Below are 24,913 nucleotides of genomic sequence, written 5' to 3'. Positions count from 1 at the left end.
CTCTGTCGTGTCCTGGATGACCTCATGTCTGCTACAGATGAAGGAAATATTTCGTTGTTTATCATGCTGGTTGTGTCTTTAGCCTTTGACACTTTTGACCACAACATTCTTTTGAATTGTCTGTCAGTTGAGGTTGGTGTAAGTGCTAAGTGTTTGGATTGGTTTGCCTCCTACCTGAAAGATCGCCAACAGTCTATGATGATCATCAAGGAACGATCCAATACTAGGACCCTGCAGTGAGGAGTGCTACAGGGCCTCGGCCCTGTCCTCTTTACATTGTATATGACAAGTCTTGCCAACAGCATCTATCAATTCAATTTTCTTCATCGTGGCTATGCTGATGACACGCAGATGATGGACAAGTTACAGTTCAGCAAGCTAGAGGAAGTATTTTAATGGGTCACTCAATTTGCCTCGCCTATCAACACCTGAATAACAGCCAGTATGCTCAAATTGAATGGGGATAAGAGTGAGGTGATGCTGATTGGCACAAACAAACACTTGGCCAGAATAGAAGAGACATCCATACTGATAGCAGGATCACATATACTAATCTCTTACCACATCAAGTATCTTGGTGTCTATCTGGATTCACAGATTTCCATGGAAAAACAAGTTTCCCACATATGCAGAAAGTGGCAATACGCGATGTCTAACAACTGAGGCCAAAAAGGTCCCAAACACAGCGACTAGGATGGCAACCCAAACCAGGAAGTATGGGCATATATCACCCATACTTAGAGAACTTCACAGACAGCCCATTAACGCCAGATTACAGTTCAAGGTGCCCTGTATTACATACAGTTGCCTCAACCGCACCAGCCCTGACTTACTTCCTCCATATGTACCAGCTCAACATCTTCACTCCAGTGACAGCAACTCACCCAGAGCTCCTTCCTTCAGACTAACATCCTTTGGCTACAGAACATTCTCTCACATCTTCCCAATGCTGTGGAATACTCTTCCATCTGATGCCAAACTTTATCCCATATTTGAACTGTTCAAATTAAGACTCAGACCACACCTATTCTCTCAATGCTTTCTGCTTTCTTTTCAAATTCAAACACCTACTCTAGACTGTTAATCATTATTTGTAGCACTTTGAGAAGGCTTTTTGTCTGAATTGTGTGCAAATGCACTTATACCTGGTAATTAGACAAAATTCTGTACCCTCCTTCTGCAGCTCTTAATTTTTCATCTCAATCTAGCTTTCTGAAGAATTTAGCAGGTTCAGAGTTTTCATATCATTATTATATTTTGACTATTTATGCTATGTATCTTTTATCAGAAATCATACAGTAAGTTACACACTAAAGTAACAGTTGTGTTGATGGGATGTTTAGGAACTTGTATAGCTGATATTATGAATTACTAATGTACTTATTTTTGAATTTTTCAGTTGGATGAATTCTCTGTGTCGGAAAAAGTTGCCTTACAGTTGGCTGGTTTGCAGGCACAAGTGATTTGGGGAGAATACGAGGAGGACAAACCATTTAGGTAATTGGTTTGGTTTCACATCTGCAGATACTTTTGTGCAGGAATATTCTTTTTCTTTTCATAAGTATTCTTCTGTTTCACCTCAAAGACCCAGGTAAGAGAGACATAAACCTGAACTTGTTCACTCACTTGTCAAATCAGTTCATGTCCTAGCCTGGAACTGTTTGTCTGCCTGTAAATCAGGTGACCTTATATTTCTTAGCCTGCTGGTATGCCTGTTGTTTGCTTTGAAAGGTTCTCTTCAGAACCCACTGTAACACACTATGCAAACAAACACAAACTTTGGCTTCATAAACATACTGCTTTATGGATTACAACTTCTTGTTTATTATGTTGAGCGACGTTTCGATGTAGATTCTTACATAATTTTCAAGCTAAGTGTGAATACAACCAAATATGAGAAGCTTATATACATGGAAACGTTTTGGACTTAGTCTCAAAATGGAGGGATGGGCTTCATTTCCGGAGCAGAACTCAAAAAGCGTTCTATATTTTTCTGCAAAACTTGGTAGATGTATCAATAAGAAGTTAAAGTGGTGCCTTTTTTAATTATTTTCTCTGTTTCCATGGAAAGGTTTTGGACTTAATTTCTTAAAAGTGAGAGTTGTGTTTCATTTCCAGATCAGAACTCCAAAAATTTGTAATATCTGTCAGTAAAACAGATAATTATGGCAGACCACAAAGTGGTGTCTTTTCCTATTTACAATGTTTTGGCATTTTTATTTTTCTCGGTTTCCATTGAAACAATTCCGACTTAGTCTCAGCATGGACAACAAAAAAAACGTTTCAGATCTTTCAACAGTTCTTGGCAGATATATGAGCCTTTTGCTGTTTACAGATATATGGCATTTATATTTTTCATGACTTCCATGGAAACGATTCAAACGTAATCTAAGAAAACATCAAGTAACTGTCAGATGATTTGTCCTTTCAAATATGTGGGGGCTGGGGGGATATGTCATCATCTGATGACTGTTGTTTGGTTCTTGTGAACAAATATTGTTTATGTGGCAACAAAGTAATTACTGTACTACTTTGCACAGGTTTGGGTTGCACACTGCAGGGTACTCAAATTTCTGCATGTGTTTGGTAATATCTCTCCTTTGTTTTAAAGTGTACTGTCTAGCACCATGTGAGCACACTCTCTGACAGCTACAAGTTATATATTGATTAATTTGCAACACTTGTTAAACCATGGAAGGCGACCATTCCTGTACACGCGGACAAACTCGAAGAACAGTTTCACCATCTCTGACAGTCCTTACAAGCGCAAGAACATCACATTCGCATGGGCTATTGTGAAGTCTGGCGAGGTCATGGGGCATGGCTCCTTTGTCAGGGAATTCATTGTTGCATCCCATCTCTGTTTATGAGGCCGAATAATATCTACATACAGCTTCCTTGTACTTCCTCCAGCAAGGAAATGCTGCGACTTATCAAGACAAATATTTTTTGAGGATTCAGCATGTCCATAAATGGTCATGACCCTCAGGAATGGTCATGTCAAAGGAGGGACAGGAGGGACACATGTGATGGGATTCAGCTCACTCAGGTGGACTTAGAGATTTCCCCTGTGTGCGGAATTTTTGTAAAATCACACTGAATCATCTGCTTCATGTGATCTGGCAAGAATATCTACATCGGGGAGTTTCCAACATGGCGCCACCCATACGCAGTTGCTATCTGGCAGTGTCCATGCTCTATAGGAGAAACTTATGCCTGCCTCGGTAGCCTCATTAGTGGAAAGGCTCAGCATAAGCACTGAACCAAACTCAACATCAGCCCCACAGTTGATGCATCAGTCTACTGATATACCACTGTACGTTTCTATCGCTGCAGATAGGTGGGCATCAGTATGTACCATCAGTCCTAGTATCATCCATAGCACAGACAGTTGACCACTCCAGGGCAGACAGCCGGGGTGTCCCATAGTCATCATGCCCAGGTTGATTACAAGACAAAGCGTCTGGACAAAGACAAATTACTCCCTCTTGAGAGTGGTAGCAGCAGATTTACTAAAGTTACCTCTCCTGTCAACATTTTAGTCCTATTCCAGAAGTTGCAAGAACACACAGATGTTGATGCACTTTTTGACTGTTTCACTGTTTCACATTACATCACATCATCTCTCAGAATCTTCTTGTCATATGTTATACTTGATCATGCCATACACTGACTACAGCAGTTGGGTGTCAACGCTTGGGTGTGCAAATTCGACATTAAGGATGTGTTCAAGCAGGTGTCCATTCATCCAACTCTGTGGCATGTCCATGGTGTGGAGTTGGATAACAAGATGTATTTCTTCACCTAGTTAGTCTTTGGATGTCAATCTAGCCTAAGATTGTGACTATCTGTCCACATCAATTTTTTGTTTGTATGTATTTGGCATGCAGAACATCCTGCACTTACTGGTTGACTTATTGGTGGTTGGTAGGCCTAGCTGTGATGATGACATATCAATGGCTGCTATATAAAAGTTCTAGGAGTGCAGCAGTGTGTTCAATAGTCTGAAATGTTTTGCGACATTCTGTAAGAACAATCTGTTCACCTGATGAACACTCTGTTTTGTGCAAACGTTTTGTGCAGACGTTCTGTGCACAGTTTGTGCAAACGTTTTTCAAAATGGCGTTATCTTTAGAAGAAATTGTAGTTCTCAGTGAACTAGCAGAAGGGGCCTACCTGCTACCTGCTGTAAACATTGCAAGAATAACAATCCTTAACATCAACTACAGCTCTGGGTATGTGTTTGACAACTCAAGGGCAAACAGCAAGTGTGAAGGGCTACGTCAAAACAGTAATTCCAGAATACAGGGACTTTGATTTCAGATCACATTTCAGGATGAAAAGATAGACGTTTCAGGTACTGGTGACTCTAATTTTCTTTGTACAAAAGAATTCATCATCATCATCATCATCATCATCATCATCATCATCATCATAACAATAATAATAATAGAAACATTTAGCTTAAAATGGGCATCCCCCAGACTGGAATATATATACCCGTAGAACATGCAAAATACTATTTGGACAATAGGAAGCCAATGTAATTAAATTGGATTAACAAATGTTTCAAGCTGAAGCTTAAGCCTTACCATACTGGTAGGGTAATATTACTAGCAAATCCCGTAGAATAATAATTTATCTAGCATGGAAAGATTACATTGAGCCAGTAGTATGAGTACTGTTTCTTGTTGTAGGACCTGTGTGAACAGATTGCACCACTGTTCCCCGAGAGAACACTGTCTGCAGAACGGAAGCTACTGTCAACTTTATGGCTACTTGCCAATCAGGATTCCTATCGTGGTATTGCCGATAGGTTTGGTAGGAGCAAAGGATCCCTGCATGTTATTGCTCTTAGTGTCTGTGGAGCAATTGCTTCAACAGTCAAGGAATATATAAAGTTGCCTACTCTCAATGAAGTAGAGACTGTTGCTGAAGGATTTTCCAAATGGTGTGGATTCCCTAAAGTTATTGGTGCCATTGACTGTACTCATATTCCAATCTCCAGTACCTCTTGTAATAGAGATGATTTCATCAACAGGAAGGGTTACTCAAGCATGCCATTACAGGTTGTTTGCGATGCCAAACTGCAGTTCACCGATAACTATGTAGGCTGGCTGGGGTCGGTTCATGACTGCAGAATTTTCAAGAACAGCCCATTAAGACACAAACTTGAGCAAGGATATTTGCCACCCAACTTCCATCTTATTGGTGATTCGGCCGTAATCGGTTTCATGATGACATTATTGGTGATGACGATCACCAGGAAGATGAGTTGGTAACACTGTCATGCTTCAATGTAATAATAAAGACGAACTGATAACAATCTGGCTTTTAAAAATTATTTATTAAAATAAACAAAACAATGAAATAAAAGTTTGGCACTCTTTGTTCACTGTTTGGTCCAACATGACAAATGATGTCATACAAAATAAATTAATAAAATAAATGAACACCTTGGTTTTCAACATGTCCTCAGACAAGAAAATCCACTGGTTAACTAATGTCCACAGCATGACTTGCTTAACTGGAAAAAGGGTCCTGGTATGAATCTCAGAAAGATAAAAATAACAATAAAAACTGGAAGCTGCACATCTTTAAAGTTCTTGCCAAAGTTAATTATTGTTGGATGACCCGTAAATCCTTTTGAGTAGGTATGATTAAAACAAGTCTATCAAGAACCAGAAAATAGACATGATAGAGACATACTCTTCTACCTTTTGTTTAAGATAACCTTCAGAATTTCATTTCTTTCCCTGGCTACTTCATTTGCTGTTGCTTCATGCTTGACCAATTCGGACAACTGCTTTTTGTTTTCCTGTGTAAACTGCTTAAACCATTCTGGTGCATGTCGCTTCCAGCCAGCCTTAGATGGTGTCTCAGCCGATGATGATCTTCCGTTAGATAAAAAAAAATTCCCAATTTCGTTTTCCCCTTCCAGTTTTGTTGTTCCCATCAACTATTACCTTGTGTCTGAAAGAAGAGGTAGTCTTACTGAATATATTTAATAACAGACACTGGCATCATCTGCCTGATCAAAATAATCAGTTATCATTGTAACTGTAAAGTGAATACACTAAACATTTTTTTTCCATCTTGATTTTAAAAAAGCAAAACAGTTCTTTATATAATCTAATGCATTCACAAAATGATGAGTGGATGAGACCCACATGCCTCAACTGAATTGTCATTTACTGAGATTATGAATTATCTTCTTGTAAAATGAATACTAATATAATGCTTCGCTTTTTGCGAAGAAGACAACAATGTTAAAATTCTTTTCAGTTAGACACATGATTATCTCCTAAATTACCTGTATTTGAAGCTTCTCATCTTTTTGTCACACTGATCTGCAGTATAACTTTAGTTCTGTTTTTGTAACTCTTTGGCCACTCGTTTCCAAGCATCATTCTTCTTGTGGGCAGAAGATTTGAAAATATATTGTAGATCTCTGTAGGTTTCATTTAGGAGAATGGTCATAGAGTACCCCCATGTGCAGTTGGTAGAAGCTGCAAAGAAATAGTGTACTACATTGATACTGTGAGACATGCATAGGGAATATTCCTGTGTTTTTGCCGACTATTGTTTTTATCTCATGCAATTTTTATTTTCACTGTAGAAACCATTTTTTCATGGTTATAAGTATAATTAAGACTGCTTTACTGCATAACTATCTTTGGTTCTATTTGCCCTATTTTCACGATAAAAACTATATTTTACTTGATATCGTTTTCCTAAACTCTGTAGGGCAGTATTGGCAAATAACTCATTAACCGTCTTCAAATAATATACATATAATCTATTTCCAACAATAGTTACTATTGACTGCAGTTAGGTATTCTATATTATGTCTACTGCATTTTCCTTCTGAATAACTTACTCTGAACTTCATTTTCCAAGTTGTCATCTGTCCCGAGTTTGTCAATAGACATGGTCTGTATCTTAGTTGAAGCTGAAACATATTGCAACATGAACATATTTGGATACACGAGAGTGTAAAATGCAGACATAGCATGATTACATAGCTGAATCATAATAACAAGACATTTTTTTGACATAGCGGCATGTGTCAATCATGATTTCGTTGCGTTCATACGTAATATTAAGTTACCACTATTGTAAAAATACTTCCAAAGTTTTCAGGACTCACCACAATCATGCTCAACAAAAGCTTCCATCGTAGTGTAGAAAATACCTCACTGGGAGCACGTGTAAAATGTACTGGCTAATGACACAGATGCATCGTCCGCCATTTTAGTCAATTCCTATGCCACCTCGTCAGACTGTTCGTGGTCTATCGTAGCGTTACGAAGAAACAGTCGTTCAACCCCAAATGTTGCGTAATGTTTTGCCTATTGAACGCAGGGCAGCTGTCTCAGAAGAGAACTTGGGGCCACAGTCATTGTTCAGAATATCTTGGATTGTAAATGTCAAGAGGTACAAATTTTCTGGAGTGCAAGTCATGCATGCTATGACAACTACTATTGTTCCTGGGGCAGGTGCAGTTTGCTTTGTGAGTGGTGCTTACATGATGATCTTTTGTGTCTTGCTGGATACTCCTCACAACTCTCCATTTCTGTGCATGTATCTGGGCCAGTCCCACATATGACAGGAGGGCCAGTTTGGGGGCAGAGTTCTTCATTTTCACAGCTGAATTGCCACACAAGGAAGAGATTAATCTGGTAACATTAAATTTAAATACAACATGCAACATTGTTACACAGCCCATTTCTATGTCAAACATTTACATATAAGCAAATTTGCTCATGTGAGTATATTTACTCACATATGCAAATATAAATTTGCATTGCGTTCATGATTCATTTTAAATCCATAGGTTAACTGGTAGCAAATTCAGGGGATTTGTTATTCCAACAATTATCATGGACTGAGTCAGACTGAGAAGACTTGAGTCGATGTGGAAGGCGCAGTAGATGGTTTGAAAATACTGTTTTACGGGAATTTAATGACTTGGATTGGCAAGAAAACTTCAGGATGAAAGAGGTAACATTCACTTTTGTTTGCGAGACACTCTGGGATGACCTGTCACCTCAACGTAACACAGTTGATGAACAATTAAGTGTTCAAAAGAAAGTTGCAATATACTGGCTTGCTTCCAGCTCCCAAGTACAGGACAGTGGCCAATCTTCTTGGTGTCGGGAAGGCAACTGTATTGCGTATGTGTCCATCAAGTCTGTACAGCTATCATGAAGGTACTTCTGGATGAATTTGTGAGGTTCCCTGAGGAAAATGCCCTTAAGGATGTAATTAAAGGCTCTGAGAAAAGATGGAACTTTACAAATTGTACAGGGGCTGTTGATGGCTGTCATATACCGATTATAGCTTCCCAAAACTCCCATGGCGATTACCTCAATAGAAAAGGGTTTTACTCTATAATACTGCAGGGTATTATCTTTACAGATGTAAACATTGGGTGACCAGGTAGGGTACATGATGCCCGTGTCCTAGCAAATTCAGAACTGTACATGCTTGGTGATAGCGGTGACCTATTTCCAAACTGGAGGAAGAAGGTTGGAGACTGACAGATGCCTGTAGTTCTTCTTGGCAACGGGGCATACCCATTAAAGACTTGGCTTTTGAAATCTTATCTTGGCAATGACAACCTCACACCTTCCCAGACCACATTCAACTATCGCCTAAGCAGGGCCAGAATGACAATTGAGAATGCCTTTTGGTTGTTTAAGGGGGATGGTGGAGATGCTTACAAAAGAGTCTAGAGGTGGATGTGGGTTTTGCCTGCACTGTGATAGGCTGCTGCGTTGTCCTCCACAACATATGTGAGAGTTTCAGGGAGGTGTTCAGGGAAGAGTGGAGTGTAGATCAGGAGGAGTATGAAGATGGTGGACAGGATATGCAAGATGCAGGACAGGAGTTGCCCTGTTGCACGGGGGCTCTCCTGGACGAGATTGCACAGGCTTTCACAGTAAACAGACCCTAGACAGACTGTAACTTTGATTTAAACCACCTCCAATGTCTTGCCTGTAGAATGTGTATTTTGTTTCTATAAAATGTTCATGTTTGCAAGTAATGTTTAAAATATGAACACATTTAGACATTATAAGTTATCACATTGTGTCAAGGAAAATACGGGGTTTTATCAGTCCCGAGTAAGGTTGTATTCCCCGAGCTGGATGTGATAACGCATTTATCCAGCTGAATGTTTTCACTAAATCAAAACAAAACAGCACACATCGAATCGACTTGCTGCCAGGTTGACACCAGCTGATCCTTTGACCTTTGAGCCTTTACTAAAGGCTTGTCGATGCATGCTTTTCTCACTTCTCACATCGTCACCGAGGCGTAGCGTGGTGATATGACTTTCGCAGCGGGAGTATAAAAGTCGTATCTCCCGCTGGCGGATCGTGATTGATGTACATGGTATTTTATCAGAGTCACGTGAACCAATCAAAACTTAACATTCTTACATGAGGCTAGATAATGCCCTTTATCATAATGCTCCACGTTCATTTCACATATCAGCTGGCTTTTCATGGATCCCTGTGATTACATCTCTTATGTTTAATTATTCTTATTCAATGTGAAAAAAGCAACCTTTCATCTGTTTCTTTATTTTATTTTGAAAAAAAAATATTTCCACTCTTTATGTTTACATTGTGATTTAGAAAAGAAACGAAACACAATTCTTAAAATACATGAATAGTAATGAATAACAATCAGTTGTGTAACAAACATGTCAGATATAGTCAGTTTAACCTCACAGTCTTGTGAAAATGACAGTTTTTAAACCTGAAAACAAATCTACTATTTCTTCAAAGAAATAAAATCCTTTATAGTTTGCAAACACATTCGGCCATCCAAGTTAAACTGCATGCATTAGAGATTGTAATAGGTTTTGTCATTGACCGTATCAGGTGCAATGCATGAGGGTGTTCCATGGGACACGTCAGCCCGTGCAGTGTAGGATGCTGAATACTGAATTTGTCCACGACAGTGGAGATAACTAGTTTAGATTTGGATTTTCTGACTCTTTACTTTTCTTTTTTAGTTTTCACTGTTTCTTCTCTACTCGATTCCTTTTGCTTTGTATCTGGTGTGTTTTCGGCATTTGAAATGCTTGGCATATTCATTGTGTCTGTCTCCGTTCACATCATTTCTGTGCTTCTCTTCATCATCAACAGTCATCATGTCTCCAAACTATTCTGTCACAGGTACATTTGAGTCACTATCATCTGCGCCAAGGTCACTCACTTCATCATTCTTAATCATCTTACTCAAAGTTTCTATCACTTTTACAGGTGATGTGGCCAGTCTGGTTCCCAAAATTCTGTCCATCTTTTCATAAAACTTTCTTCCCTTCCCGCTTTTCTTCATGTTTGTTTTGCATTGTCTGTAGGTTCTCTTTAATGTATGAATGCGCTTTTTACACTGATCAGATGTACGATGGAATCCTCTGTCCAACATTTCGGTGGAAACTGTTTTATAAACAGACCCCTTTGGCTTTTGGATTTTCCAGTTGTTCTTCAATACTATTTTCCTCCCATATTTCCAACAAACGTTTTGTTTCTTCGTCATTCCAGGAATTTCCCCATTTTTTTTCGTTTTCAGGTGCGATTAGATTTGGCGGGAGAACTCTAAAAATAGGTATTATGAAATTACCCAGGAATATTTGCTTACCGTCAGTAAAGTGCGCCGATACGGCATGTTTGCTTAGGGTAACAAAAAATTTGCTTTTGCTTACCCTTAGTAAATGAATTTGCACCTACCCCCTGCTAGGTGCAAATTTGCTCCTGGTAGCAAATTTTGCACATGAGTAATTGTGTCTATACGACCACATTTACACACATACGTATAATTTGCATTCATGCAAAAGATACATACGTGAGCAAACGGGGTATTATGTTTACACCATACATGAAATTAATACAATTAACCATTTAAAGAATATTATATGAAATTACATGAATACACACATGGCCAGTGACAGGTATTGTAATTACTGGAAAATAGCATGACAGATATAACAATTAAAATACACATAATTACCAGCTATGGGCTGAATTAATTGTCTGATGCTCCTCAGACGCCTAATTAGGACATCTAAACACAATAGTATCATTATAAATGCTGTGCCAAACTGTATTACAAAAATACATCTCAAATACAATACAAACTGCTTTACAGAAATACAGCATCATATTGGAAAGGATTTTATCTCAAACATTCCATAGTCTTTAACAATACTTTAAACCAACTGAAATATTTTTGTCATGTTTATTCTTAATAAAATACTTTACAACACATAACTCTAACCTTACATTTCCTCAAGACCATGTATCTCCCGACATGAGTTGTCAGCCAGAATGAAAATATTGAAACACTTGCCTTGCATGAAAAGCATGGGCATAACCTTGCAGCCAATGAGAAGTTCTTCATCAACTTTGAGTCAATCAGTGCAGTCCATACAAGGTATGAACTGTGACCTACCCTTACACAGGTGGCGAGGCTCCCCGTGGGTGATCTTGATGTTCCTAACGTTATTAAATTAGTATTTTAAAACTTATAATTAAAACAAAACACCCAAAACAATGTCAACATAGAAATGCAGTATTTTTCACTCTGTTACATGTACTTTAATCAGAATACTAGGATTGACGTGTCTGTGTGGTTACTTTTTCTTTCCCAATGGAATGGAGTAACTCTCTTTTCATTTGCAGCAGATATGGACCTGTCCACAGACTCCCTCTTGACCACCAAGGGATTTGTAGCTTGCTACCAGGGTCATTGATTTAGCTCCTCATGGCCATCAGACTTGCTCAACACTCCAATTGTTTCTTAGCTTTATTGGACCTCAATGGTCAATAACTGCTGGTCTGGCATATCGCTCACAGCTGCAGCGTCAACAACGTTTTCTGCCATCTGTGAATCTACGGTGAAACCTTGACTCATCTGAGAACATGGTGGAATGCCAATGGCTCAAAGCCCGTCCCTGATGCTGCCCAGCCCATGCCATCTTTGGTTCCTATGGTGAGCTGTACGGGTAACATCCTTGAAAGACCACTTTGCTTTCAGATGGCTTGACAGATCCAGCTTTTAATGGTTGAGTGTAAAATTCATCGCCCAGTGAGTGTACAGAATTCCCCATTTATAGCAGGTGTTGATTTGAGCCTATTGCATAGAGCTATTAATGTAATGAGACGATGGTGTCGTCTTGTAATTGATTTTGGTCTACCATGCCCAGGTCTCATTGCAAACCACCTGTTTGACAGTACTTGTCCCACAGACATGAAATTACACCTTTTGATTTACCCAACATTTGGGCAACTTGACACAATGATGTTCCCCACCTCTTAATTCTCCATTTCGTTTGTTCAGTGAGATACTGCCTCAGAGGCATTTTTCAACATGTGTTCAGCTCTATTGCATTAGTGATTGTGAGTTCGCCAAATACATTTACAGAGGTAAACTTCTGTGTGCACGTGCATTATGTGCAGTTTCATTGTCTGTGGATGTTGCTTTCATGTGCAACGCTGCGGTAACGCACCCTTTCAGCTCAACATTTGCTACATTCAGTTTCTTATTTACCATATTTTTTGTTGACAGTATACGAACCAAAGTAGAGAGAGCTAGAGTTTTTATAACTCTAATTATTCCTATAGGGTCAAATTCCTTTTCCACAAGTTTCCTAGTATCCTAGTATTTCCATGCCAAATTCATCCAACTATATCCCCCCCAACATGTAATGCAGGGAATATAGTCGTCACCTCGTCCATCTGTCTGCCTGTCCATAATCGTGTTGTTTCTGGAGCAAAAGATGGCATATGCCCCTTGGCCCCCACATATTTGAAAGAACATGTCATCTGACAGTTTCTTGATATCTTTAGACAAAGTTCAAAGCATGTTTATGGAAATCATGAATAATATAAATGCCAAATATCTGTAAACAGCAAAAAGCACCACTTACAGATCTGCCTCATATATTTCTGTTGAAAGATATGAAATGGTTTTCGAGTTGTGCTCCGAAGCCCACACCGTCATTTTGAGACTAAGTCTGAATTGTTTTCATGGAAACTGGGAAAAAATGCTGTAAATAGCAAAAGGCACCACTTAATAGACCTGCCTCACATATCTGCCAAGTTTTGCTGAAAGATATTAAGAAGTTTTCGAGTTGTGCTCCAGAAAGGAAGCTCATCCATCCCTTTTGAGACTAGGTCCGAACCATTTCCGTGGAAACTGGGAAAATGGTAAATTAAAATCTGTAAATAGCAAAGGTACCACTTGGGGGCGTCTGCCTAACATATCTGCCAAGTTTTGCTGAAAGATATTAAGAAGTTTTGTGCTCCGGAAACGAAGCCCATTCCTCTCAATTGAGACTAGTTCTGAATCGCTTCCATGGAAAATGGGAAAATAATAAATCACCAAAATCTGCCTCACATATTTTCAGGAAATGGAGCCCATACCACCTATGCATAACATCATAGCAAAAGGCACCACAATGCGGATTGCCTCACATATCAGCCAAGTTTTGCTGTGCTCCGGAAACAAAGCCCATCCCTCCCTTTGAAAGTGAAACATTTAAATGTGAACCGAGAAAGTAATAAATCACAAAACTCTGTAAATAGAGATTATTTCAAGTTTGAACTCGATTGTAAAGGGATAATGCGAGTGAAAGATGCTCCAAACGTCACCTCCTCTCACTTTGTCGCCACTTAGCTGACTTTCTCTGAGACAAATTTAATATACCAAGCTGTTGACAGAAAATAAGCAGGAAGTTTGACAAGGCTTTACAAGAAGTGAATACTGAGCTCAGTGCCTTTGAAGGTGCAGTTGGTTGCGATGATTTGAAAGACATGCCTCAGCACGCTCAAGATGTCTCGAACGACATCCAGAAACTATTGGTCACCTACTGTAATGAACCCTCGCTGGGGTTCGAATTTATTTTTCAGGAACTGCGAGGGTAGACAAGGCCATGCAGACAATTCGTGGATTGCTCATGGACAAAAACTGCCAAAGCACAGCCGGCATCTTGTCCTGGTTGCTGGGCTTATTGTTGAAAATGGTCACGTGGCTATGCCGAAAACTATGGGCAATCAGCAGCGGCATGGGCCGGTTGGGTGTACTTTGTTGCAAAAGAATTGTTAACCAAATGAGGCACAATCCAACCATGAGCGCAGATTTTTTTACCACCATGTGTGGCGGCTGTGGTGGTTGAATGCTGGGCTTCAAGGATGAGGGTGGTTTTACTGTTGCCTTTTCAACGCTGCTGAGGAGTGGTGCGACATTACTCAGGTTGACATTGGGGTTGATCCCCAATATTTGATCATCCATCTCTTTGACGATTTTTGTTGTTGGATTTGATGAAACCTCAGCCGCATGTTGCTCAGAGCCATGTGCAACCCCACACCAAACACGTAGTGGACTTGTAGACCTACACATTCCAGCGTGTCCTGGTAATGCTTGATGGTCATTGGTATGTCCTCTTACAGCAAGGTGGCATCCTCAACATTGACCAACACTGATCCTGAACATTGTAAGCTGCCCCTCCACCCAGGATATCTGAATGTGCTTGTGCTTGTGCGCCCAGTAATGCCCACACATGCATACAAATGGAATCGTTGAGTCATATGGTACCCACACGTGTGAACCCTCTTCTCAGCATAAAGGGTTCAGCATAAACTTTTTCCAATCAACTTTAGCGATGGAGGCTGCTCTCCCCTCATATTCGCGGAAATGAGACATCCCTTCCTGATGAAAATCGTGAACAAAGGAACGTAATATGTTAGTCATCTGTCTGGAAAAAGACCATAAAGTGATACTAATGAAAGAAATTCCTGCTCTACACTTATTATCTCTGAGATGCCCCTGCAGAAAATGTGAGAATTCCACATAGGTTAAAAATATGCTGACATCGCCATCAACATAAATGTTGTCATGTCTATGTACAACCATGGACAGTCCCCTCCACCAGCATGGAGGGGGTGATGTTTTCAACTAAAAAGACTGGAACTGATTGCTGAACTGCTCTGTTGACATTTTGGTTATGTCCAGTATGCCCTTAATAATGCTTGCTTGCAATTGTCATTTGTAATAAAGAATAAGGTTATTTTTACAGATACAGTGAAGCTGAGCAGTACTTAACCGGCCGAATACTTGCCTCTTCAGGTCGTAATTGGTCGACTGAAGTTGCAAGAGCACACAAGGTATGAATTATCAGTTTCTATTGAGAGTAGTGCCAAGTCTTCCTTCAACAGTGCATATAGCATACAACACTTTGAAACAGAGGTAGTATGCACAATAGTGGTTTTGGATCACCTCTTTCCCCATGGCCCAATTTAAAAATTGACCCATAGGAAAGCAGGTGATTTAAAATGCACTATTGTGTATGCTACCGCAGGTGTGCTTGCAAAATTTTAAGTAAATTTGATGGGATAGTTTTCGAGGTACAAACTTGGAAAGGAGCATGGGGTCAGTCTGGGAAAAGACAAAATGTTTAACCTATAGATGTAAGATAGTTCGTTCAGTCCCACGATACATCAGTTTTGCTAATACAGTGGATTTCATAGATCCCGTCTGGAAAGTCAGTATATTTCAGGATGGCCAGCATTTTTGGTGGTGATACCTGGGCAATGGATTTTGTCATGTTCTGGATATTCTTTGTATTCTGACATGTTTTCTATTTCCTGCATCTACCTGCGCTTGTCCAGATGCTTCTTTACAGTTGGAGATGCCACAACTTCTACTTCTTCCAATGAATCTTTCCGGTCTGTTGGAGGATTCAGCCTCCATATGCAGGGTGTGTTCATATGTTTCGGATTCAGAGAAATCTTTTTTTCACTTGAAACAGTCATTTCTTTCAAAGTAGGAGTCGTGCAGTCATAGTACTCTTTCTAGCCCTGCTGTTGTCCAGACAGTGCTTGTTTTGCCTGTTGGTGATTGGAGGACAATCCATGTGGAACAGTTGGTGCTTCGGGAGCAGAGAATGCCATATCGGCCAGCTATTGCTCCTACTTTGTTTGTATCCATATTGCGAAGAGCTGTTTCCACAGGCAGTTGCAATAGACTTCATTATTTAAGTATTCTGTGGTCTCTACGAAACAGTTTTATAGAGCCCCGATAGTTCTGCTTGCTGTTCTTGGTTTTGAATTTCCCTATCTAGTACCTTTTCCAATTACCAATTGTCTGTCTTTTTGGACTGTAGCAGCTCCAGTAATTTCACCTCCATCTTGTGTACTCCAAACGCGACCTGTCTTCAAGTGTCCATACCATGTGACAAATATTGAAGAAAATGTTTTGTGGTCACGGCACTTCTATGCGAGTACAATCTTCTTCAAAGGCATTTAGAAGTTGGTGAGGTAATACAAGACACTATTATGGATGACAACTTCTTTAATTCTTGTGTTAAAAGAATTAAAGAAGTTGTCATCCATAATAGTGTCTTGTATTACCTCACCAACTTCTAAATGCCTTTGAAGAATTTCATCAGACATCTACATGGAGATGAAGCAGTTCTCAACTTCAACTCCTCTGTCAACTCTAAGATCGTCAAGACCAAGAATCACCTCACCTTCCTACTCCGCTGCAGAGACAAAAACATCGTACCTAATGGACTCAAACTCCGATCTCCCATCCAGACTGACAACCCATCATCCACCTGACGAAGGGGCAAGAATTAGCCTTGAAACGTTGTGTTAAAAGAATTAAAGAAGTTGTCATCCATAATAGTGTCTTGTATTATGAGTACAATCTTGCTGTTACATATCTGGGTGGAGAAAGGTTTTGTGGAGATGCTCGTTTTGACAATCTATGTAGTCGGTGAGATGGCCGCAAAACGGTTCTTGGACTTCTCCAGCTTCAAAGTTGCAAACGACTGCATTTTTGGAGACGTCAACTTTGGTCGTGAAGACTGAAAAAAGGGTTTTCGTTGTTTTGGGTTTTCCATGCTCTTAGCAGATTTTGCTGGGTTTTCCTTTCAACATTTTGGATTCTGCTGGAAATAGCTCATGCACTTGTCTTTTGCACCGTGTGGAGAAGGGTCACATGCGTTTTGGTGCTTTTGTATGCCCTTTGTAGGTGGTGTGTAGTATCCATTGGATAAGTCTGATTTTTTCGGCATGGCCATGCTCTCCTGTCATGCATTGGATGCTTCTGTTGTGCTGCAAGGCTGGAAGATATCGGACATGAGGTTGTCGTATTTGTTTTCCAGTAGGAGGTGGTATGCCATCGATTTGCTGCACTGAATACCATGTCTTGGAAAGATGCTGCAATTTGCTTTGCCATAGTTTTTGTTGTCAGAGTGTATCCTCTATACTGCAGCAACTCTATATGTCTAATTGGAAGTTAGAGCAACTTTGGTGCAGGGCTGAAAAGTGGGTTTGGTATTTGCTGAAAATAATGGTTGCCAAAGTGAAAGAAAGGTTCTTATAAAATTTTGCATGCACACTTGTGGTAGTATACACAATAGTGCGTTCTGATCACCCAGTTTAAAAATTGACACCTGGGGAAGGAGGTGATCAAAAAGCACTATTGTGTATACTACTGCAGATCAGATGCAGAACTACTGCCTTTTATGATTTGGGATTTTTTATCTTTGATTGTTATAATAATAACTACTTGGGCTAAAGTCACAGACTGGTGTTCAATTTAAATATGCCCATTAATGTGTCACAGATACGAATATATGCCAATTGCATGTTTAACTGCCAGTGCACATACATATTTTTATAACAGATTTAGAGAAAAGGGCAAAATTTAATCCTCATAATAGTGATATTTGCTTAGAGCATATATCACCACAAACACATGTCAAATTTGGAAGATTTTTTTTTTGGCACTTAATGAATACAGGGCTGGCCTTATATTGCAGGCATTTAACAAGAAGCAAAAAATGCTTTCAATCATACTATTGTAATTCATTAATATATTGCAGTCATATTAGAACATCTTTTTACCACTAAGCCATTTCACTGAGAATGTATTGTAATCTGATGTGTAGCTAGGTGTGATACTCAACAGTTATATTGTTACAAGAGTTTGACCTTGTTGACAATGTGGCAGCTGCTGTGGCCATATTTGTCTTAAAGTCTATATTTGTTTATATGTGCCTATGTCATATTTGCACAGCAGAGAAATAAACTCTCAACCTCAGAATCTCAGAATGTACTTGCATGTTTTGACCATGTTTATATTATTGTAATATGATGCCATACATTAGAATTGAATTAAACTTGAATGATACTGTAGTATAGTGCAGTTTGAGCTTTGTACGTATATGGTGTATCCGAACAGAATGTTTCCTGCTCCAAATTACTGTAAACAGGAAATATTTTGCGTCTTGAAAATTTTGCGTCATTGTACGCCTAGCCTGTTCTGCAATGTAATATTTTTGCGAGAGTAGGAGGCTTTGAAAAACCAACACTGTTAACTTAAACTACATTGCTTCTTGTTAATCTCTTTGATCTGAACAGTATCAACTCATTGTCAGTGGGCACTGAGATTGCTAACTCAGTGTCAGTCGGCATATGACTATAAACAGCAGATTGGTCAGTCTCTCACAAAATCGAAAGGTGGAAGTTTGTAACTGTACAGAAGCGTGGAGAGATAGGCCTACCTAATCCTTCGAAGGCCTCAACACTAGAGAAGTCCAGGAGGATGGCTGCTAACCAGACCATTGAACAAAGTTTAAATAGCGGTAGCCATGACACAGCCATTACTAATCGTGGTGTCAAGCGGAAAATACCAGGGCCGCCAGACACTTCAGTTCTGTTCTTAACACGAACATTGGCGAAAGCTCCGTCAGATTCATGAAGAAGGCTTACCTTGCTAAGAAGAAAGAAGACCAGACTGCTGATATCGAAGAATTAGTACCCAAACAACACATCCGCCCCCTCATGTTGGGAGAATTAGACAAACTTGTGAAAGAACATGTGACTGCCATTTGTGACTATGGAGGTATTGTCAATTACAATATTGTTTTGGCTACAGCTAAGGGCATTGTTTCTTTTGAAAATAGGTCACTTCTTGCTGAAAATGGAGGCCCCATTTCCTTAACTCATTAAGCCCTGGAGCCGCTCCACTGCCCAACACCTGGCACCCCTCGCTGACTGCCTGATTGCTGCGACGAGGCTAATTAGTGCTAATCATGCCTGATTTCCCTGGCAGGTCTCGGATATGACAGGAAACTGTCTAGTCTCACAAACAAGTACTGATTATTTAATTGTGTCGTAAAGATGTAAATGGGAAAGAGGCCGATGTGAATACATATATTCTCTCATACCCCTTTGCCAGTGTGTGCTGTATTTTTATCAACACCTACGCGGTCTTTGTACGTACGAGATGAGCAAATATACAAATTCCTCCTGTCTCTCTCATCGTAAGGACTGAATTATAATATATTATTTATAATAGAGTTTAAAAAGAGTGTGTGTGTGTGTGTGGGGGGGGTAGCTTGCATTTTAATCGTCTAGATTTTTTGCCAATACATTGCTCGAGCTTACTGACTATTTCAAGGAAAGTATCAATAGGTGTGTAAGTGACATGGAACATATAGAGATTTATAGTTTGTCACTTTTCATCTTAACTTAACGCTGCAAACATACATCACCATTCATACACATACATACTGCATGATACATTTATCATTACTCGATGCTAAACAAAGCTTCCCGTCATGTGAAGGGATAACATATCCCGAATGTAACGCATTATATCTCAGTTACTCATTATATTGGCTGATACTTTGACCAATCGTATCATGAGAACCTGTCACATAGGAAGGGCAAGGTGATGGGGCGTGGCCTAAATTTCTGAAGAGCACGTTTGGACACTCAAAGTGATAGGGTAGAGATTGATTATTGGCTTTATCGTTGACCAATGGTTATGTTGTGTTACAGCTTTATCAACTATCATGCAACAATTTGTGTATTGTAAACATAACATCAGTTACTGTAATGATGTATGAAAGAAACACATAAGACATATGGGAGTAGACTGACACTATGATGAGTGTATTCGTTCTCAGATGGTGAACACACATGTCTTAGTGTTTTGGACATGTAAAAGAATAACCACTGAAATGCAACAATTGAAGAGAATGAGTGAAGTTAGTTTTACAGCGATTTTAGTTATATTCCAGCAGTATTACGCAGGCTTCACACATTGTGCCCAACAACTGACAAGAATGGTATACCGTACCATTTGTACAACACAACTAGTGCATAGAGCGTTATTGTCCTTGGAACAAGTCTTTATGGTAGGCCTCAAAACAGTCAACGCACAAAAACACATCACAGCTTGAACATCTGCATTTGATGTCTCGACGTTTGCCAGTCCGTTTCATTGTATGTAAGACATACTTAAACCAAATGATGTCCCTCTCATATCATTGTGAGAGATTAAATTGTTCAAAACATCTATGTCAATGGCAGTAAAGACGAATTTACGCACATGCATAATAATCTATGAAAGTAGCGTTTTTGCTGATACATTGCTAGTGTATACTGAATATTTTAAGGTACTAATAAGCTAGTCGGTCACTTATATAACATATAACAGATTCAGTTTGTCGCTTTGGTTCATCTAGATTTAACGCAGAAAATATACGAACATACATGCATACATATTGTATAATGCTCTTCTTTGCACATACATAAGACAAAGGGTCATGGGATGGGCGTCATCAAAGTTCCCGAATAGGACGTTTTGTATCTTAACTGTTCAATATAGTCCCTGATTTATTATCTATGACCAATCGTATCATGAGGTACCTGTCACATTGGAAATGGCAGGTGATGGGGCGTGGGCTAAATTTCTGAAGAGTACGTTCGGTCACTAGACAGCTTGGATACAGATTGACTATTGGTTAGATCGTTGACCAATCGATATGCTAGATTTCGGCTTTATCAACTCTAGCTATCATGAAAAACTTTGTGTATCGTGAACATACATAATCGTAAGGATGCCTGAAATGTACACGTAGGACTAACAAGCACTTTGACAAGTTTATTTTTTTTCTAAGCGCTCAAAGCGCTACAATCCGATTATTTTTACTCCGGATAACCCAATCCAATCATTGAGTAGAGATAGTATTTATTTGCGTATACTTTTTGCGCACACTACTTGTACATCAAACCTAATGGCTAGCTGAACATTTCAATATAATCTGTACATTGTTATGAATAAATATCATAATTCAAGTACATGTATTATAGAATTCAAAAAAGTAACACGATTCTGATTTATTGTGATGTATACACTTGTAGTTGAATCTCCCCAAATATTTATGAAGATGGGCATACCTATATTTGTTTTGAAAGCAAACGAGGTTCAGAAGATTGGCAATGGGAGTGATTCCACAAAACAGGTTGTCCAATAATGTAACAGCGCATAAGTTTGTTTTACACTTGTCACGGGACAAAAGTTGACCTGGACATGCATTCGACCAGAGGCTGTTATTTTGAGGTTGAAAGAGGTGTTCATATATTTAGTGTTGTCTGATTGAATGATTATACGCATCAATTCCGTAACTGATATATTCTCCTCCTTTTATTGACGATGGATCTGATACACGTGATCATTACACAGGATAAGATAATTACAGAGATCAAGTACAAACGTTTCTTACACAATGCTTATGTAAATTGCATTGAAATAAGCATGATACAGCTTGAACAAAATACCCCAGTTACCTTTGTATGGTTTATGTGTACTATATATGTATATTATGAGTAGATGCAAGAGTTATCACTTCATATTCGATTATGTATTATTGTCAACTTTAAAAATCAACAGTCGCAAATGAATTAGGTCTAAATTAGTAACTTGGTTTATTTCAAATCTACACGAACATGAGTGTAATGCAGTAGTGCTATTTATGTCTACAATTCATTATATGAACTATTACAATGAATGAATGAATGATTTAATTTAGAAGAAGGTTTCGTAACCATGTCACCGTTAATTCGATCAATGTGCAAACATGGTATCTTAGTATTCACTCCCAATGACGAGTAACAAACACGCACCTCCTGTAACAACATCTCATAATCCCTTTTCTCGCAGACATGTGTTCATTTGCCTGTATAAGCCCCCGACATTGCAAGCAATTGTTATCAAAACACATTAATAGTTCTTCTGATTAACACAAAGAGTAATCTCTCTCGTAAGAAAGGCTAATCTTTGATCATTACAGCTAAATTGGTTGAAATTATAGGTAATGTACGAATTTAAAATGTAAAACCCCCAATACGCGGCTCTCGCTGAATGAGAGGTGCTTTTCATAACCCCCAATATGCGGCTCTCGCTGAATAAGAGGTGCTTTTTATTACCCCCAATATGCGACTCTCGCTATGAGAAGCTAATTAATTTGCCGCATATATGCGGCTCTCGGCCTGAGTTAAGTAAAACATGGGCAGAATCGTTCTTAATGAGAGCAGGCTTTGTCAAATGTAAAGGGTAAAAAAGCAGCTAGAAAATTGCCTGACAACTTTGCCGAACAGAAGGAACAGTTCATTAGTGGTGAAGGGGAGGCTGTTTCCAAACTAATGTCAAAATTGTACCAGTCTTGAACGGGACATTAGCTACTCAAGGATAAAAAAAAGTGGGCATTGTTGGACTTGAAGATAAGTGTGAAGTGACAATGGTATTAGGAAGTAGTGCAAGTGGTGACCTTCCTCCCCTCTTTCTCCACATACCCCCACCCACCACCCTCTCAGCTGATTTTCCAAGGACTTCCTGATAGATGCAACACCCACTGTGAATTCCCCGAAACCTGGCACGTGACTCACTCTGCAAACCACTGGAGCAACAAATCGACCATGCTCTAGTATATTGACCATGTGCTTGTACCTTACACCATGAATGAGAAAAAGAACACAAGTTGCCACTGAAACGAAATTCTCTGCTGATCTTTGATGTTTTTGCAGCACATCGTTGTGAATCATACTTGAACAAGCTGAAGTAGCAGAATCTCATTGTCAAATTTGTTCCGTCCGTTTGCACTGGCGAACAACAGCCAATGGACCTTTCTGTTAATTTGGAATTTAAGTCGGCTGTGAACAGAATGGTATGTCGATTGTGTTGCCAAGAATCTGAAGGACGGGGGTGATCAACATGTTGATCTACGCATTAGCACATTGAAACCTCTTCATGCCTGGTGGATCCTGTCCAGCTTGGACAGTGTGAAGAAAAACAAAGACTCAATCATTTTCAAATGGAGGGCATACCGTCTTCTGAATGCGATAATCCACCAGTAAGTTTGTCTAAATTAAAGTATTTGTTATGTGACACTGATTGAACTGTCTGGGAGTGCTACATCCACTTTGTTATTATTGTGTGTAGAATTTGTCTGTGTATTTCAAGAATAAAGTATATACATCATCAGAAATATTTGTTTTGTGGTGTGTGTTTTGATAAATATAGAAGGAATGTCTAAATATTTGTTGAAGTAAATTTACGTTTCTTAATATTACTACGCAGAGAATGTTTTGCTTGGGGTAGACAAACACAAAATTTGTAAAATATAAACAGACGCAGAATTTCCTGTTTACAGTATCCAAAATCAGTTTTGTTAAAATGCTACATTATGGCTCAGGGTTTGTTTGTGGAACTTATATTACATGTCACATTTCATTTATGAGCATCTTTTTTCATTATCACTTTGCAGATTACTCAAACTATAGGCTTGGGGTCTCTTTTTCATTGCAGCATTTTGGAAGTGGAAAAACAGAACTTGCAGCAAAAGTATGGTATCTGACATGTGTGAAACAATTTCCTTTGTATGGATGTACACTATTTCCGATTGTACACAGAGGACTGTGGTCTCACACCAGTGATGCTCTATTAGCTGTGAACATGGACGGCATCAAATTTGTGAGAGCTAAAGACAAATCTGTTATAACTGACTTCTTCTTCTCAGATATTGAATCTGTATCAATGGATCCCAATGACAATTACATTACTTTAGAATTGAAGAACCAAATCCAGACAGAAAGTCCACAACAGACATATATGTTTGAGACAAGCTTCAAAGAAGATGTTGGCCTACTGATTGCAAGCTACTCACCCTCTCATGCCTCATGGATACGAATGGATTTTGAGAGTATGAAAAAGGTCAGATTTTGTTTAGATTATGGATGCATGCCTGTTTTATAATGTTTTTTCAAACTTAGATGCCATCATTGCATTTTGTTATCCCCCGCATTATGTCCTTGTCCGTACATCCATCTGTCTGTCCGTCCGCCTGTAATCATTTTGTTTCCGGAGCAGAAGTAAAAAAATGTTCAATATTTTTAAAACAAAAAGTGATAGATATAATAATCTGAAGCTATGGTTGTGGCTTTTGCTATTTACAGATTTTTGGCATGTGTATTTTTTCGGTTTTTCCATGGAACATTTTGATTTTGTCTAATGGTGGGATGGGCTTCTTTTCTGGAGCAGAACTATAAACCTGTTCAAAATTTTTCTGCAAAACTTGGTAGATATATCAATCAGAACCTAAAGTGGTGCTATGTATTTGCTATGTACAGGTTCTTGTGATTTATCATTTTCTTGGTTTCCATGGAAATGGTTCGGTGCCTTTTGCTATTTCCAGGTTTTCCAGGTTTTAGTGATTTATTATTTTCTCGGTTTCCATGGAAACGATTCAGACATAGTCTAAAAAGTGAGAGGTGTATTTCGTTTCCGGAGCAGAACTCAAAAACCGTTCAATATTTTTCTGCAAAACTTGGTAGATATATCAGTCAGAACATAAATTGGTGCCTTTTGCTGTGTACAGTTTTTGTGATTTATCATTTTCTTAGTTTCCATGGAAACATTTCCTACTTAGTCTCAAAATATAGGTATGGGCTTCGTTTCTGGAGCAGAACTGAAAAACCATTCCATATTTTTCTGCAGAACTTGGTAGATATGTCAATCTGAACCTATAGTGGTGTCTTTTTGA

The 24,913-nt window shown here is 39.1% G+C and overlaps 1 protein-coding gene across 1 annotated transcript in view; it reads left to right on the top strand.

Annotated features, from left to right (window-relative positions):
• Nucleotides 1–24,913, top strand: part of LOC137295441 (unconventional myosin heavy chain 6-like) — a 468,840-nt gene that overhangs the window by 245,058 nt on the left and 198,869 nt on the right. The window contains exons 26-28 of the mRNA XM_067826813.1: nt 1,400–1,497; nt 15,092–15,179; nt 23,680–24,084. Of these exons, the coding sequence (XP_067682914.1) occupies nt 1,400–1,497; nt 15,092–15,179; nt 23,680–24,084 (591 nt within the window). The remainder of the gene's footprint in view (nt 1–1,399; nt 1,498–15,091; nt 15,180–23,679; nt 24,085–24,913) is intronic.

The sequence above is a fragment of the Haliotis asinina genome, chromosome 8 (genome assembly GCF_037392515.1).
Source record: "Haliotis asinina isolate JCU_RB_2024 chromosome 8, JCU_Hal_asi_v2, whole genome shotgun sequence".
NCBI lineage: Eukaryota > Metazoa > Mollusca > Gastropoda > Lepetellida > Haliotidae > Haliotis > Haliotis asinina.
This window is presented reverse-complemented; position numbering and strand designations above follow the sequence as displayed.